Genomic DNA, 16,493 nt, shown 5'->3' with positions numbered 1-16,493 from the left:
GTATTGGTGATGCCGAGCTTTTCTAGGAGAGAATCTGCATCTCATTTTTCCTGTCGGTTTCTAAACAATAGAATAAATTTTATAAGTGAGAATTTTTAAGGAAAATAACAGGGTTTTTGTTTGTTTTGTTTTTTAACTGAACCAAATATAAAAATATAGCATGGCCACGGACCACATAAATGAGGTCTTAGAGTCTTTTTTAGAGTCTTTTTTTCTGGGAAGTTTTAGTGTTATAAATTTTATTTTGCACGGGTAAGATAACATTAGTTTGTGTTTTAAGTAAATAGTGAGACTGGAATTCTTTTATTAGAATATAATTAATTCAAAAGAAGAGTGTTCTTCCTTTAGGGTTGAATCCTTAAATTTGGAAATACAACTCTGACTTTTAATTTAACAAGGCAAGAAGCCACAGATACCCTAATTTTAAATTATTACTTTTATTCAGCACTAGTAACTAGGGTTGTGGATATAATCTTAAGAATGAAAGTTTAATAACATGTTTACGCTGGTGTATTAATTTTCTGGTTAGCCTTCTATCATTCAGTCCCAACTTCCTCAGCACTGGGGAAGAATTGATTATGGTTTATGTTCTGAAAGACAGCCCGTTTCCTGTGCTGTGAATGACCTGTGGGCTTTGCCAGACACAGAGGCCTGCAGATAAAACTGATGAAAGTCCGCAAGGGGGTTTTCCTACCTGTGTACTTATCAGTCTTCCTCCAAGCCACAGTCTGCCTTTTGAGAGCTCTAATAATTAATTTGGTCTTCTCTCTTCTCCCTTTCCCCCCACCTTCTCCCTGTCTGTTCACAGGTTATCTTGACGAATCAAATTACAACCCATCTGAGTGGAGCCCTAGCTTCTCAGGCAGACCTGGTGTCTCCAGCTGATGACTTGCCCCTGTCTGAAGGTAAGGGATCTGTCCTGGAGGGGCTGAAACTTGACACTGACCTACAGCCCCACAACCTCTCTGCTCCTGGGAGAGCCCAGAGACCAGCTCGCAGGCCCTGGCCAGTGAACCCAGCCAGAGCCCGGCGATGCAGGCTTGGCCACCTTTCCTGGCATCTGATCCCTTATATTTGGAGATTCTCTTGCTCTGTTACTGTAAGTGAGCTTCCTTTTCCACCCGAGTGAGTTGTCTTAATGGATGGGTATCCATCACCTCTGCCTTCAGGCTTGTGGCTCCTCTGTAGGTTGCTTTGGGTCCTTGGTGTGAGGGCTGGTGACCTGCTAACTGACTCTGTTTTTGAGACTGATGCTTAAAGGTTGGCTTTACCAGTGGTCCCACAGCAATTTAGCCTTTCCTCGTGCCGGGTACTTTTAGTCCTGGTCAAAGCATACACCAATGTGATGTGCCTGTGATGTGGCATTCCCTGTCAGCTCTACCGAAAGATGAAGAGAAATGCTCCATGCTGGTAAATCTGCAAAATTTTCTCCACCCTCCCATGCTAGCAAAGGTCAGGCCCACTATGGTTTTCATAGCGAGGGGAATTACACCTCTGAGCCAGTGGGTGGTTTCTAGTTTTATTCAAAGTTCTTACTTGACATTTCTGAGTTCTGCTAGTTGTACTCTTTCAGGGCAGAATACTGTGGGCCTGTGTGTGTGTGTGTGTGTGTGTGTGTGTGTGTGTGTGGCTGTCCTAGGCCTCTCTGCACTTTCCTTTTTCTGAGAATTATTCATGATGGCATATGTGGGACTTCGAGGCCTCACAGGCTCCTGACTGGCCAGGTGATCTTCCATTGATTGGCCTCAGTTTATGGTCCCCCAAATACGAAGACTATACCCCTGCTTCTCAGTGGTGTGTTTTAGAGTGAAAACTAGTTATTGGTTTAAAGCAGTAGTAAAATGCACTCAGTACCCTGCTTCCACATCAGTGATGCATTATTGCTCCCTATCACCTGGACTGAGAAGAAGCCAGAATCATTTCATATCCCTTCTGCCTTATTTTTTTTTCACCGTCTATGGAGTTCTTCTTCCCAAATATCTCTCCCCCTTCTCTCTCTCTCTCTCTCTCTCTCTCTCTCTCTCTCTCTTTCTCTCTCTCTCTCTTTTTTTTTTTACAATTTGAATTGTGATCAGCTGACTCATTCAACTTATAATTGGATTTTTATTTTTTATTGTTTAAAGTATTACATATATTAGTACATATATCTCCCCCCCCCCCTTTTGTCCTTCCCCCAGCCTCCCCTACCCCTTATTGGGGTAGGGGAGGCTGGGGGAAGGACATAATTGGATTATTTTAATAAAATTCCAATATACCTTCCCAACTACAAACTGCCATTTTTCTTCTGCCACTGTCAATTGGAACTTACTGATTGGGCTGTGTTTTCTTTGTCACTCCCCTACGGAGAAATCTGGGTGATGTTTCAACCTGTGTTTTGAGAATGGGCTAAAATCAATATGCTGATTTTAAAATATTTAGGACTTTGTGATTCGTCATCTGAAAGTGGGCCAGAGTGGAAGTATTTACACCATGGAAATCAGCAACTGCTAACAATCAAGTTATTTTCCTTTTCTTTTGCATGAATCTGTTTCCAAAACACTACAAGATAAAGTCAGTACTTCTTAACACTTCGAAGTCTTGTCTCTCCTTCCTGTTCAACCCGCATTGACATTTCCTTGGCTCCTACGCCAAGTGTGTGGACTTACTGCTCACCGTTTCCTCCTCTCTGTTCCCCTCCTCAGCCTCTCCCCGCCTCCTCTCCCCCCTCTGCTGGGACAACCCACCTAATCTTGAACAGCATTTCCCTTTTTCACTTCTACCTCTGCTTCTCTTCCCAGATCCTCCCACTCCTTCGAGGGTTACAGGCCACCCCTTCCACAAAACCTCCTCTTCTGTCCCAGTGGGCATGGCTCTCACTCTCTGTTCTCCTCTGTGGTCCCTCTACCTGCTCCGCTATATAAAGAAAAGGTCTAGAAAAATTTAATTTAATTTTTCATGGTTTCCCGACTAGATTGGCAGATATTTTAAGGACACAGACTATCTTGTATTCTTTTTGTCTCCATGTTGTGCCTGAGTGACTAGCAAAGTTCTAGGCACATTTAGGCAGTAAGTAAATGCTGAATGAATACCCCAGTTCATACTTTGTAAAAATAGTAACCATGAGAATCACATAAGACACCTACGAATGTCATAAAAAAAAAATATTGTAATTATTTCACACGCCACAGACACACACCACACACATTTATTCAGCTCTGAGGAAAAGAAAGTCTCTTGTTTCTTTATTTGAAAGCCAGTAAGTAAGAGTACTTTGCTTTGTCTTGGCTTCCTGGTTTATCTTAAACAAAGAAGAGTCAGTGAAACAGATAACCAAGGAAATTGCTTTGGGGCTCCAGTGTAAGCACTTCAAGAAAACAATATCGAGATATTTGTGGCAAGGAAGGGTTACCAGCTCATTCTTAGACAACTTTTTCTTATTATGAAATCCCAGGGAGGATGGAAACAATTCATTTTTTATTTTATTTTTAAGTCTTTTTAGGTCATTTTTAAAGGTCTTTTACTTGCATAGCTGAGCAGGTGAAGAGGCTATAGAAATCTTTTTTCTGAAGTCTATACTGAAATTCTCTACCAGTGAATTAAATGAATAGGTTTCTTAGCATATTTATACCTATTTAAATGCATTATAGTGTTTGTTAATGTTACTGTGATTCATATGGATAAATGGCTTTGTTGTTGTTTCAGGCATCCATGGTTTCATTAGCTTGGTGACCTTGAGCAGGTCTTTTAATCACTTTGGTCTCAGGTTTTTTTCTGTTAAATGACAGGTGAGATGAGTTGCCAGAGTCTTTTCTAGCTCTAATGTTGGACACTCATACTGCGGGTCTGAAGATCAGGAACATTCACTAGGTGATGGGTATCGAAAAGCCTCATTTTTCAGACTGGAAAGAATGACCTTGTTGTCCTAGATAAGGCATCATAGGAAGGATCTTCAGAAATCCTAGCATTGAGCCGAAACCGGTTTGGCTCAGTGGTAGAGCATCCATCTGCGGACTGAAAGGTCCTGGGTTCGATTCCGGTCAGGGGCATGTACGTTGGTTGCGGTCACATCCCCAATAGGGTCTGTGCAAGAGGCAGCTGGTCGATGTTTCTCTCTCATCGACGTTTCTAGCTCTCTATCTCTCTCCCTTCCTCTCTGTAAAAAATCAATAAAATATATTTTTTTTAAAAGAAAAAAGAAAAAAGAAATCCTAGCATTGATACCTTTGGCATGCCTACAGCAGTCTCCTCTTCCTATTGCTTTCTCTTTCTCTGTAAACTCTCTGGTCTTGTCTGTCCATCGCTTGCCCTCTCTGCCTTTCTTCCACACAAATGTGTGCAAAAGAGGTGTGTGCAAACCAGTGCAAGTGGGAAACACCCTGATGAGTGAGCTTGAGGTCCCCCCTGACCTGTAATGGATTTCAGCTGCAGAACAGAGGGCACCGTTTAAAAGGCACTCCCTTGCAAAGAGTTGGTGAGAACTAGCGGCCACTGGGCAGCCAGCGATAAAATGATCCGAGTTGACCTGAGCGAAGTACCCAGCAGGGGCTGGTTTGGGAAATGAAGTTTCTTCTGCTCTGACACAGAACAGGGAATGCAAGTGACCTGGCCCAACTGAGAGATCTCTTCTACCCCATGATCCCTACTATTAATATCTACCAGCTGCAGGCCCAGAGCATCCCCCTGCTGAGATCAAAAGGACCCCTATCTTGGCTGGAACAAGGTCATCTGCACAGGCCTGTAAACAGGCCGGCTGACTCAGGGACCTCTGTAGGGGAGGAGAAGTCAGGAGAGGGGAGGTGCTCTCTCACGCTCCTTTAATCTCCAAGGACCAGCTGTTGCCTCCCAGTGTTTGTAAAATGGAGAGTTCTTTGTTTTTGTGTTGCTTTTTCCACTTATTAAATGTGTGGCTAGGCTGGTGCTTGGATTATGTAGACCCAAGTTTACTGCTTGGGCCCACTGTATGGCTCCTTTCATTGAGGTTTCATTCCCCTGTGGAATTATCCAGCTCCCAAGTGGGAGAGCCGCAGAGGGAGACGTGGACCCCGAAGGCCAAGGACTTTTTTCAGTGCTGCATGGTACTGTGTCTGGAGAAGGCATGAGAGGACAAGTTGAATTTTCTCTATTTAGTTAAATAACTTCTCATACGTACAGTGTGCTTATCAATTTTTGGTCTGCCTTTCACAAATATTATTTCATTCAGTTGTGAGAATGAAACTTTTAAGACTTATGCAAATCAATCAAAATTATACTGTGAACCAAAGGGCAGAAATCAGGATTTTCATTCTTATAATCTACATTATTCTCAAGCTGGCACTGTGAGTGAAAGTATTTTCCCCAGTGTTTTGTTTCATTGACAAAAGCTCAGGGATTTAGGTTGTTACAGAGGTCAGTGACTGGCTGTTGACTAGGTTATCGTGATGGCTATTGATTTGGATATTGTGTTGGTAACTGACTAGGTTATCATGACTGTTCCGGCCAAGGACATGTTCCTCAGATGCCCTGCCAGTTCTTCCTGGCGGTCAGCGAAGATACTAAGAATGATTGGATCTTGGTCACAGGGAATGTCCCTTTTGCCCATAGTGATTGGTAAACAAAGGATCTAGCAGTCCAGCTGGCCTAAGACACCACATTTTATTCTGAAGTCACCTGAGCTTGGACCAGAAGGACCGGCTGGACAGCTGTCCAATAAGCACAGTTGGTAAGTGAGATGGACATGCAGTGGCAGCAGGGCCTGTGTAAGACCAAAGCTCTGCTCAGCATAGGCTGCTAGCTTTTCCCCTCTGATGATTTAATGGGATAGCATTACTTCGGTGTGGCAACACAGCTCATTTCAGCAATCCCAGAGGCTTCGTGGAAAGGAAGCATCATCAGGCTGCCATCCTGGCATTCCCAGCATCTGGCATGCTAGCTAGTATTCTTCTATCTGCAGTCACAGTTTTTGTTAGATAATAGCACTTAAAAACTAAAATGGCCCAGTCAGCATGACTCAGTGGTTGAGCATCGACCTATAAACCAGGAGGTCATGGTTTAATTCCCGGTCAGGGCACATGCCAGAGTCAGGCTCCATCCGCAGGACGCAGCTGATCAATGATTCTCTCATTGTTGATGTTTTTATCTATCTCTCCCTCTCTCTATGAAATCAATAAAAATATATTTAAAACAAAACCTAAACATGGAAAGGGCATGGATGGGTAGAGGAAAAAACACAAGAGAAAAGGCAGTGCTTATAGAACCAAGAGTGGTTTCTAATTGTTGTGTGGGAAGCCTTTTTATTTTGGTTGAATTGATGACTTATTTCATGTGCAAGAGAAAGTATTTTAGGATTCATTCTCCCCAAGAAACCATCCTTGCAAAAAGTTGGAGTCCACTTGAAAGAGTATATGCAAGTACGTGGCTTGTGTCTCTTCTAAAATAAATTCACCAAGGAGGAACAGCCCAGAACAGTTGGGACGAACCAGGGACTCATGGTTGCGAGAGAAGCCGACTTCAAAGCATGGTATGAATTTTCAAGTTTTATTTCCACTCTTGCTTTCCAGCTGGATCTGCTCTGGATTTACTGCAGGATGTTTGAAAATGTGGCTCCCTGCTAATCTCAGACAGTTGCTATGATCAATGGTTTCTCTCATTTCCGATAAAAAACACTGGTGTTTCTGCTTAAATCGTGTGTACTTTCAGCTTTATTATTGTAGTCGTAATTTATTGTCCAGCATTACCCAAATTTGTAATCCATTAACCACAGACTTTGGGGTGGGTTGGTCAAGTTAGCGGATTTCTCTCCACACTTGGACTCCAAGGCCCTCTGCAGCCCAGTCCCAAACTAAACGTTCCCCCGTGTGGCAGTCTACGTGCAAACGGTACGGGTGGAGCCGCCTGAAAAGTTCACCTCTCAGGGCGCTGGTGAGGGGTGGCTATAATTAGTGTGTCGAAAACATCAAGTGTCACCATGTGACTGCAAGGTTAATATTAACAACGGTGATCAACATTGTTAACATTAGCATTTCCATAGCATTTTAAAAATGTCCTAAAATGATGAATCACTTAATCCACCTCAAGCCACTGAAGCATGAAGGAGACTTGCTCAAAAGCCACACAGTGAGTGAGAAGTGGTGGTGCCGGGAGCAGCAGTCAGAGCCCCTCCCAGGAAAACCTAGATTTGGACACTGCTGCCTCTTAGGCGTGAGTTTTGGATAAAAATATCCAAGTATCCTGGTGACCTTTCCATTTTTGATTCCAAAGCCGCAGACATATATCAATACAAACAACTTAGTTCCAGCAACTGTTCAGATGCCATGAAAGGCCTAATTTATAGAAAAAGATTAAAAGCACCAAAAACATTTGGTGTTTAGCTAAAGAAAGCCTAAATATTATGTGAGCGGGGTGGTGGTGGCTAGCGCTGAGAGGACGGCACAGTCTACAGATGTCTATAACTCTCAAAAGGGAGAGGAACTTGAGGGTTTTCAGCAGGGGCCAAGGGCAATAGCACCATGACCAAGGGGTCAAACACTGGAGTCAACCGCCAGGAAGTACTTCCTGGTTAGGAGCCCTGTTTTGCTAGTGACAGTTTGCCAAAGAGAGACACATGTGAAGCAGGATCAAATGAAATGGGAGCCAGAGTATTCTTTGGGAAAGTCTTTGAAATGGTTCATGGGAGGCTGGGCTAGATTTTTGAAAGTATTTTCCCCTTACCCTCAGACCTCTTTACTCTTTAGAACTTAAAGGTTAATTTCTCAGATGCCAATTTTCATGTTGCTCTCAGGGTCATGAAGGCAGAAAGGATGAGAACACCAAAGCCAATTTTGTTAATTGTTTCAACTACAGAGATGATAGGGCTGAAATCCCAGAGAATGGGATGTGGAGAGGTGGTGTGATCCCAAAGAGCTTCAAGGTGGAAGGATTCTCTGGTTTACCATCATTAAAGAGACTTCTATACCAAATACGAGAGGTCAAAGATCATAAAGAGAGGCTGGTTTCTAGGAATGGTGCCCAGGTGATAAACTTAGTTTGTGTTGTAATGTAGCATGCATTTTTGATGTTTACTACGATTTGGGGAGGATTGTAGCAAGGGCTGCCAAGGTGGTCTGTCCAAGGACAGTCCCGCTGAGCTCTGACTAAGGTTTGGATCTCTCTGACAACATTTCTTCTCTCTCTCTCTCTCTCTCTCTCTCTCTCTCTCTCTCTCTATATATATATATATATATATATATATATATATATAATTGATTTTTTTACAGAGAAGAAGGGAAAGGGATAGAAAGCTAGAAACATCGATGAGAGAGAAACATTGACCAGTTGCCTCCTGCACACCCTCTACTGGGGATTTGCCTGCAACCAAGGTACATGCCCTTGACCAGAATTGAACCTGGGACCCCTCAGTCCACAGATCGACACTCTATCTACTGAACCAAACCGGTTTCAGCATTTTTCTCTTCTTGTTCCTGATAAGCCACTCAATAAATATCAGTTGGATTAAACTATATTTCATTCGGTCATACTGACATGTCCTGTTTATTAGCTGCATTCTTGCATATATTAGCAAAATTTAAGAGTTATGGTCCCTCAGAATTTTTTTTGGCTGGATGAAGAACCTTTCCAGTGCCTTTCATGTGTTGTGGAGCCTGTACCACACGCACTATGTTAATGTTACAGGAAATCCAGAAATTGACAAGATGTGGTCCCTGCCCTCCCAATGTTTATGGTGGAGTTTGAGAATAATTCTAAAGAAGATCAATATTAAGGAGAATGTGTGTGCTGCCTTCAGACAGTATGGCGTGAACCAGAGGCTTCAGAAGTTAGGAAGAGGGGACCTACCAGCTGAGGCAAATCTGAAGGGTTCAGAGAGGAAGATGTAAGAGATAGGCCTGGGGGGAGGGATATGGTTTCAATAGGCAGAGAAGAGTGAAGATCAGGGAATGCTGTAAATAAAGGCTTAAGTTCAAAATGGGTCACTCTTCTCTCCCGTCATGCTCCCCTCTCAAAATCTGTTCTAGCCACAGAGCCTACTCTCTTGTTCCTCAAACTCACCGAAGTGTTTCTGCCTCTGGGCTTTTGCATTTGCTTTTCCACTGACCAGAACACTTGTGATCGTCCTTTGTCCTGCTCCCTTACTATAATACATCAGTCTCACTCCAGTCTCATCTCCTCTTCTCAGAGAGGTCTTCCTTCATCTCTTTAAGATACAACCCCTATCCCTACCCCATCCTTCTCTACCTCCTAACCCAGCTTTATTTTTCTTTATTGCCGTTATCACTGTCTGACCTGTATTAGAATTTTATTTGTTTGAGGGTTTATTGTCTGCCTCTTTTGTTTTCACATAATCTCCTAAAGGTCACTTTGTCTTGGTCACTTTTGTAGCCTCTAGTTCCTGGAGGGTATTCAGTACATATGGGATCTAAATTGCAGGGAAATGCGGGGTATGTTGGGAAGGGAGCAACAGCAAATGTAGGGAGGTCATGTGCAATAACTAGGAATAGATTGGGGCCAGACTTTTGAATATCAGACCGAATTTAGACTTTATGCTAAAGTGATTCTAACTATGCACTCTGAAGGCTGCCTGGATAAGATGTGTGGAATGGCTTAGGGGTGGGGGATTGAGGTAAGGAGACAATGAACTAATCAAATATTTAGGAAAATAGGGCACCCATTATGCACCAGGAGTGTACTTGGTGCTGAGGATACAGAGATGATAGTCTAGATAGATCTATCGTTAACAAAGACATGGTGGGAAACCATAGTCCTTTGAAGCACTGCCAATCATTCCCTATGACTGGGAGTGCAGGGGCCACACATGAGAATGGCATAGGGTTAGGCTTGAGAAGTAGGCAGTGTGGAGCATGAACATCTGGCATGCCATGTTAGGGAGCTTATGGTTTTTTCTGAGCCCCTGTGAGAAGAATATGAGGATAATCCATTGGCAGCTCATCATTTCCTTGATCAAAGTGATTGATGAGGCTTATTCGACTGGCTAGGAATGTTTCTCTTTCCTCCCTTATAGTTCCATGTGCATCCCTTCCAAACCCACATGCTCAATCAAAGAAGATGGATGGCTCCCCCGAGAGAGTAGGCTGTTCTTCAGTCAGGGATATGGAGTGATTGTTTTTCCCCACCAGAACCTTTATTCCCAGGGTTCTCAAGCCTTAGCGTGCAGCTGAGTCACCTGGAGGGGTTTTTAATGCACACACTGCTGGCCTCCCACTCCCGAGTTTCAGTCAACTGAGCAGATATTATTGTACATTTGCTAAGAGCATCTGTATACCTCTGTTGATCCCTCTAGTCATGTCCATTCTCAGCATTCTCCCTTTTTTCCAGATCAAATTTTCAACATTATCTACCTATTCCTGGTCCATGACTTAAAGCCAATATAATGGATTTAAGGCGAAAATTTGAAAACATTTTATTTCCAGTCCCAGAAAAACCCTTAGCAGAGAGTCTGATTTTTACAGGTTAAATGCAAGTGTGTGTGTGTGATGTTGATTTTCTTAAACTTGCTTCTGTGCAATGGCTCATAAGAAAACCTGTTTCCTAGGAGGGTTACTTCCAGACACAGAGGATGGATGATACCTTAGTGGGCCAGGGACTTGTTTGGTTTTTAAATATAGTATAGAGATGAAGGAAGCTAGAAGAGTGCTAAAATAAATTGCTCCTGAGTTGAATAATAAGGAAAATACACCCCCAAGAGAGCTCTAGACCAGAAAGAGATTACATAATTGAAATCTTTAAGGTGTAGCCCAGGAAACAAACAGCAGTGACTAGGGGACTGCCAGAGCCCAAGGGTGGATCCAAGGTTCCAGGCAGGAAGAACCCCCTTGTTCCTTCAGGGACCAAACCGGAACCAAGAGAAATAGCTTATACTTTGATGTTAGTACAGAATTAAGATAAATTAACTACAGCAACAACAACAAAAACAACAACAAAAAAGGAATCCTGACTTAGAGTCATTAGGATGTAAGTTCCTTGAGGACAAGAATCTTTGACTCCTCTGTTCACTGTTGGATCCACTGAGCCTAAAATAGTATCTGGTAATTGTAGTTACTCGAAGAATGAGGCACCCATAGTCATAAGGCAGAGCAATCAAAGAGCTAGCTAAAGCTTTAGACCTGTATTCATCTAAGAGAAGCATGAAACTGATGCATCATGTATGGCCCAAAATTCCTTCAAGGTGCAGTCAGCCTTAATGATGTACCTGCACCGACTGTGAAAACAACAGTGGGCAGCTCAGGGAAAGTGTCAGAACAGAGAGACCAGGAGACTAAATGCTGAGCTTTGGAAGAAGAAATCTGCATTCACACAAGAGTGGTGACTGAAGTAGTTTAGTTTGATTCACAATAAGGAGGTTTATTAGGTACCTACTCTCCACTAGGGCCAGTGCTAGGCAGATGCTCAGGATACAGAGACAAATGCTACATTCTCTGCTCTTTGGGAAACTCAGTCAGATTGTGGTGGGAATCGCTATGGACAAGAATACAGAGTGTGTGATGATGGCTCTAGGTTCAGATATTGCTGGGGAAGCACAGAGGAGTCTTGTTTGGGGATGGGAGTGCTCTAAGAAGGCTTTTCAGGAAGAAGACCCTTGAGCTGGATGTGGAAGGATCAGGAGAAGCTCCCCAGAGGAGAAAGAGGAGGGAAAGGTGCTCTTGGTGGAAGAAAAAGCCCATGTCATGGACTAGAGGTGGGGGTGGTGGAGACTATTGGAGGTCCACGGTGGCTGGCATGGAAAGGAGTGCCAGGAGGATGGTCTGCAGAGATAGGCAGGGGCCAGACTGTGAAAGGTCTTACCCAGCAAGCTAGTCAGTATGGATTCTTCCCTGAGGAAGATGGGGAGCCCCTGGAATGGGGAAGTGATAGGATCACTTTGTCCTTCCAGGTGATCTGTCAGGCAGCAATGCACAGGTGAGAGGGGAGGGAGATGGAACTAGGGAACTTGGATGTGGATCTCTTTGGGGGGAGTCACTTTTGCTTGCCCTAAATTTCTTAAGGCAGAGGGAACTTTACAATCAGTTTTTCCCATTCTAAAGTCCAGTGGCCAGGTCTGGCTCGGATTTCTGCCTCATCAACCTGGGAGAGAGCTTTTTGGTACCCTAGACTTCTGAGTAACATCGGATGAGCCCTCAATGTATCAAGGTACCTCCTAGTTAGAAATGGCTCTCCCTAATTCTTCACTGGGTGGTTAGAGAAAATATCAAGTAATGTAAAGTACTAAATAGCACTATGGAAATAAGTACATTTTTTATGTTTCTTTTGCAAGTGATTATAAAACATTAAGTGCCTATTATGTGTCAGGCACTATACTATGCCTGAAAAATTCCAACAGCCTTTATGGGGTTCGGTCATTACCCCCCATTCTGCAAACAAAGAAACTGAAGCACAGACTGTTCACATAGCTTCCTGATGGTCCTCTAATTACTGATTAGCTGGGATTTAAACCTAGAGGGTCTGGCTCAGAGTCCACCACGCTCTTTACCAGTACGCTACACTCGGCTCTACAAGACAATAATGCAATGACTTCATATTTCTGTCCTTGGCAGGCTGAGAGGGTGCCATTCTTCAATGTGATAGTTGTGGTCATTTCTTTGTGTTCACCCTGAAATCTCTTTACAGACAGACATTAAGGAAACAGTGTGTTTGAACAGCAGATAAGTCCCCACATTTGGAATTAGGAGACCTGTGTTCAAGCGCTGGCCCTGCCAATGAAGGTAGCTGTTATTTTGAATAAGTCCCTTCACTTCTCTGGCCTCAGTCCCTCAACCCACAGACCCAGGGGGCACATCAGCTAATGCTCCTTAAAAGGCAAATTGATAAGTTTTAAGCTTCAGACAGACTTCTCGGTTTTTCTTTTAAAGATGAACAAAGCAAACCCCAGGCTAGCCCAACCCCTCTCTGAGCATTTAGGTGCATCCCTTTGTCACTGTTATTACCTTGGTTATCTAGAGCAGCAGTCTGCACATTTTTTGAATCTATGACCCATCGTTTTGGGGCATGGAAAAGTAAAACTGCTATCTGTGAAATATAGTGCTCCCACACTGTTCAGTTATATAATAAAACACACCAGAAATAGAGTGTTTTGTGTTTTTTTTTTAAATGAGATAGGCTCTGAGATTGTCTTCCCACATCCCAGTGAGTCATCACACACATGCCTGTCGGTGATGTCAGGGGCGAGTTAACATTTCTCCCTGCCTTATGTTCACTGCAGAGCTCTTTACCCAAGAATAACGAGGCTGGACCCCACACTTGAGCCTTGGGTCTCAGTCTTGCAGTTCTTCACTCACTCAGTTGTGGAGCATCTAGAATGTGAAATGCTGGGTGTGCCCGGGAAATAAGCTTGGCCTCTGCTCTTTGGGACATAAAGGCTGATTCTGATTCGTGTCCTTCACACCTGGCTGGATCCCTCGATTCCCTGCCTACTGTCTTGCAGCTAAACCTTACATCCAAACTGGCTGCGTCTCACTCCAGTGGATCGGACAGGAAGAGAGAGGGACATAAGGGAAGGCCAGAATCGGAGCCCCCTCACCCATGAAACAGTTGAAGTCACTCTGTAGCGCACTCCTGGGAATTCCCAGAACAAGGGGCCCATCTTTTAACATCAGAGGCTCTCAAGGAAAGAAGAGAACGTGTGATCTTTTGGTGGCTGGAGCTACTGTTGTAGGATATCGGAGTCAAGCGAGGATGGGCTCCCTGATCATTGTGTCCTGAATCATGGGGTATGGTGAGCGCTGGACATCCACCAGCAGACACCGTCCATTGCTGGTTAGACCCACTCGTAAAGTGGCAGGCTGTAAATCAGCCCACGTTTCACTGAGAACTGGCCAGGCTGGCCCGGGTAGCTCGCTGTAGTTTAGCACCTGCGGTGGGCAACTGTTTTTCTTGGCCAGCTGTTTAATGAGTACCGAGTCAGATAAACTGCGCTCGGCTTCTCTGCTCTCTCCAGACACAAACAATTAAGCACATCCTGCTGGAATGGCTGTGTTGGGGAACCTGGCTTTCCTGGGCCGATCATCTGGTTTTCCTGCCTCTCGGGGCTAGAGTTTGGAGAAGTTATTGAAGCAACCTCGGGAAAGCTGTTAACCCTTAAACGTTAGCTTTTTATCACCAAACATATTCAGAAATGGTTTGCAGCCGAAGCCTTATTAGCTATGGCAGTTTTAAATAAAGATCAAAATCACGATTTTATTAATTTCACCTTCTGACTCAGGGTCGGCCTAGACAAATGAGATTGTAACGTATGGATTCTTTTCTGGTTTTGTAACCAACTTGTACCCTCCAGTTGGAGTAAAAACATTGCCCTTCTTAGTCTATTCATCTGTGACCCTGGGTAAAGTGGCCCTTGTCCCTGGTAAAATTCATGAATAAAACCTTCCCTAGTTGGGTTTCAGATTTTGTAAGAGATCACTTTTCTTCAATGCACACATCAGCTGAGGCTAGCATGACTGGTTCTAGGCATGAATTGCAACAAGCCCAAGCTGAACAGTTCTCCCAGAACTAGTCATGCCAAAAGTGGTAGGGTGACCCAGGATGGCCTCTGACCAGCTGGCATCAGAACCACGATGGGCACGAAGGAGCTAGAACCTTGATCTCTTGACCTACTGATCGACGTTCTTGCAATTCTTAGGGTACCTGGTGTTAGCGGTAAGTGTGTATTTGGGAAACCTTTGAAAACACGCGTGTTAGCAATGCTGTTTATTTGGAAGGATGCACTTACCCGTCCTTGATGACCGAAGGGAGATCCAGTGGGAAGGGCCTGGTGGAGAGAGAGCGAGCGAGCGCGTGTGTTACTTACTGGAGGACAGATTGTGGTGGTGAATTGCCCCATCGGCAGAGGCATCTAGAAAGGTGAGGAGACCCATGAGAAAGGAGGTGACTTCTGTTGACAAGTCACCATTGTTCAGACTCAGTGGGGCTGAGAAAGGAAACCCAGAAACCTACATGACAGCCTCTCTTGGACTGGCCGAAAATATGGATTTTTTTCCCCTAGCTGGAATTTGACAGGGTCAGTTCACGTCTGGGTTTTCAGCACTTAATACAGGGCCCTTTTGTCTTGGGAGGCGGCTGGACTGGTTTTTCCTCCAGGCAGGTGCACAGAGGGCGATTATTGTAGCCTGAAACACAAACACCAAGCCCCTAGGCCCCGATCCCCACACTCTCCAGCATGGCTCAAGGAAATAAAGTGAACAATGTCTCTTGCAACAGGCGAGCACTGTAAATGCCACTCCTGAATGAAATATTTCTTAAAACTTTGTATCCGTAACTCGATCGCCTCTTAAAACTTAATTATATGTCAGGGAAAAGGAAGCCATTGGCTCCTCCAGCTGTCCAGGTTGAACAAGAGCGCACAATGGAGCATATCCGATTCTCGGCCTTACTTAGGTAATCAGATTAATATCTCCTGAATTGAATTTACCCTTTTGATACGGAGTCTTTCAGCTGCCTTGTTTCACATCTCAAATTCTGACAAAGCTGTGCGGCCTTTGAGTAATTTCCCCGAAATCTATATGCGGGGAAGCCTGGGCTCTTTCGAGCACTTTTTGGGACTTGGACCAATTAAATCTGTTTCTGGCACACTTTTAATGGCATACTTTCCCCTGAGTCAACAACTGCTCCAAAACCTGAGGTCATTTGTTTAATTTAAAAGCAAAGGTTATGAAACAACCATCTCAGGCTTCACCAGCCAAGGCCCTGTGGCTTTGAAAGTGGTGATGAGACAGAGGAAAGGCTCATAAAGTGGATTTCTTACACACGAAATAAATTAATTACTGTGTTTCTGTTCAATCAGTACGAAGCCAGGTCTGTCCGCTCTTCCCCCCCCCCCCCAACCTCGCTGTCCCTCGTTCTTCAAACACATCCTCCTCTCCTGGGGCTGTCACCCTCCTGGTTGAAGTTCACCCTTTTGCTGTTGTTTTAGCAAAACAAACATCTGGACTGGATTTTTGTCAGCTGGAGTTGAGAGAGAACTGTAAATGATGTCGTGATTTTTTTTTCATCCTTATTAAATTTATTTATAGCCAGTCTAAAGCCAGGAAACATATTTCCAAATGGCTAGAGCCCTTGATTGGAGGTTCTAGGAACATACAGGGGATGGTATCCCTCCCCTGCTGCTGTTTCTAAATAATATCAAGGGTAGAGTTGCATAATTCCTCATTTTGGTGTGTATGTGTGTGTGTATGTGTGTGTGTGTGTGTGTGTGTGTGTGTGTGTGTGGTTTTTTTTCTTTCCTGAAGGACCCTTCATAAGGACATTTTGTGCGTCAGAATTCTTCCATTGTAAAGGCTTATCTGATATGCTTTGTTTTCTGTCAGGGAGAGAAAGGGGAATGTCACTGCTATTTCTGAAAAGCTGCAAGGATGACAGCAAGTTTCTGGTTGTCTGAGACATGAACCAGTGGCTCGGGTACTTCCTTTTGCCAAAGCACACAGCTTGGATCCTGTTCCTACCTTTCCCACTTAACAGCCTCTAAAATCTGAGAGCTGCCAAGTCTTAAAGAATCTCATTCATTTTCTCATTATTTAAGATAATAAAAAGCTCCA

The 16,493-nt window shown here is 44.0% G+C and overlaps 1 protein-coding gene across 4 annotated transcripts in view; it reads left to right on the top strand.

Annotated features, from left to right (window-relative positions):
• The window catches only part of RAD51B (RAD51 paralog B), a 576,378-nt gene that overhangs the window by 339,122 nt on the left and 220,763 nt on the right, over positions 1-16,493 (top strand). For all 4 annotated transcript variants that reach the window (XM_045579415.1, XM_045579409.1, XM_045579413.1 and 1 more), the window contains one exon: positions 809-905. In XM_045579415.1, coding sequence (XP_045435371.1) covers positions 809-905 — 97 coding nt within the window. The remainder of the gene's footprint in view (positions 1-808; positions 906-16,493) is intronic.

This window comes from Pipistrellus kuhlii, unplaced genomic scaffold (genome assembly GCF_014108245.1).
Source record: "Pipistrellus kuhlii isolate mPipKuh1 unplaced genomic scaffold, mPipKuh1.p scaffold_m20_p_1, whole genome shotgun sequence".
Classification (NCBI taxonomy): domain Eukaryota; kingdom Metazoa; phylum Chordata; class Mammalia; order Chiroptera; family Vespertilionidae; genus Pipistrellus; species Pipistrellus kuhlii.
This window is presented reverse-complemented; position numbering and strand designations above follow the sequence as displayed.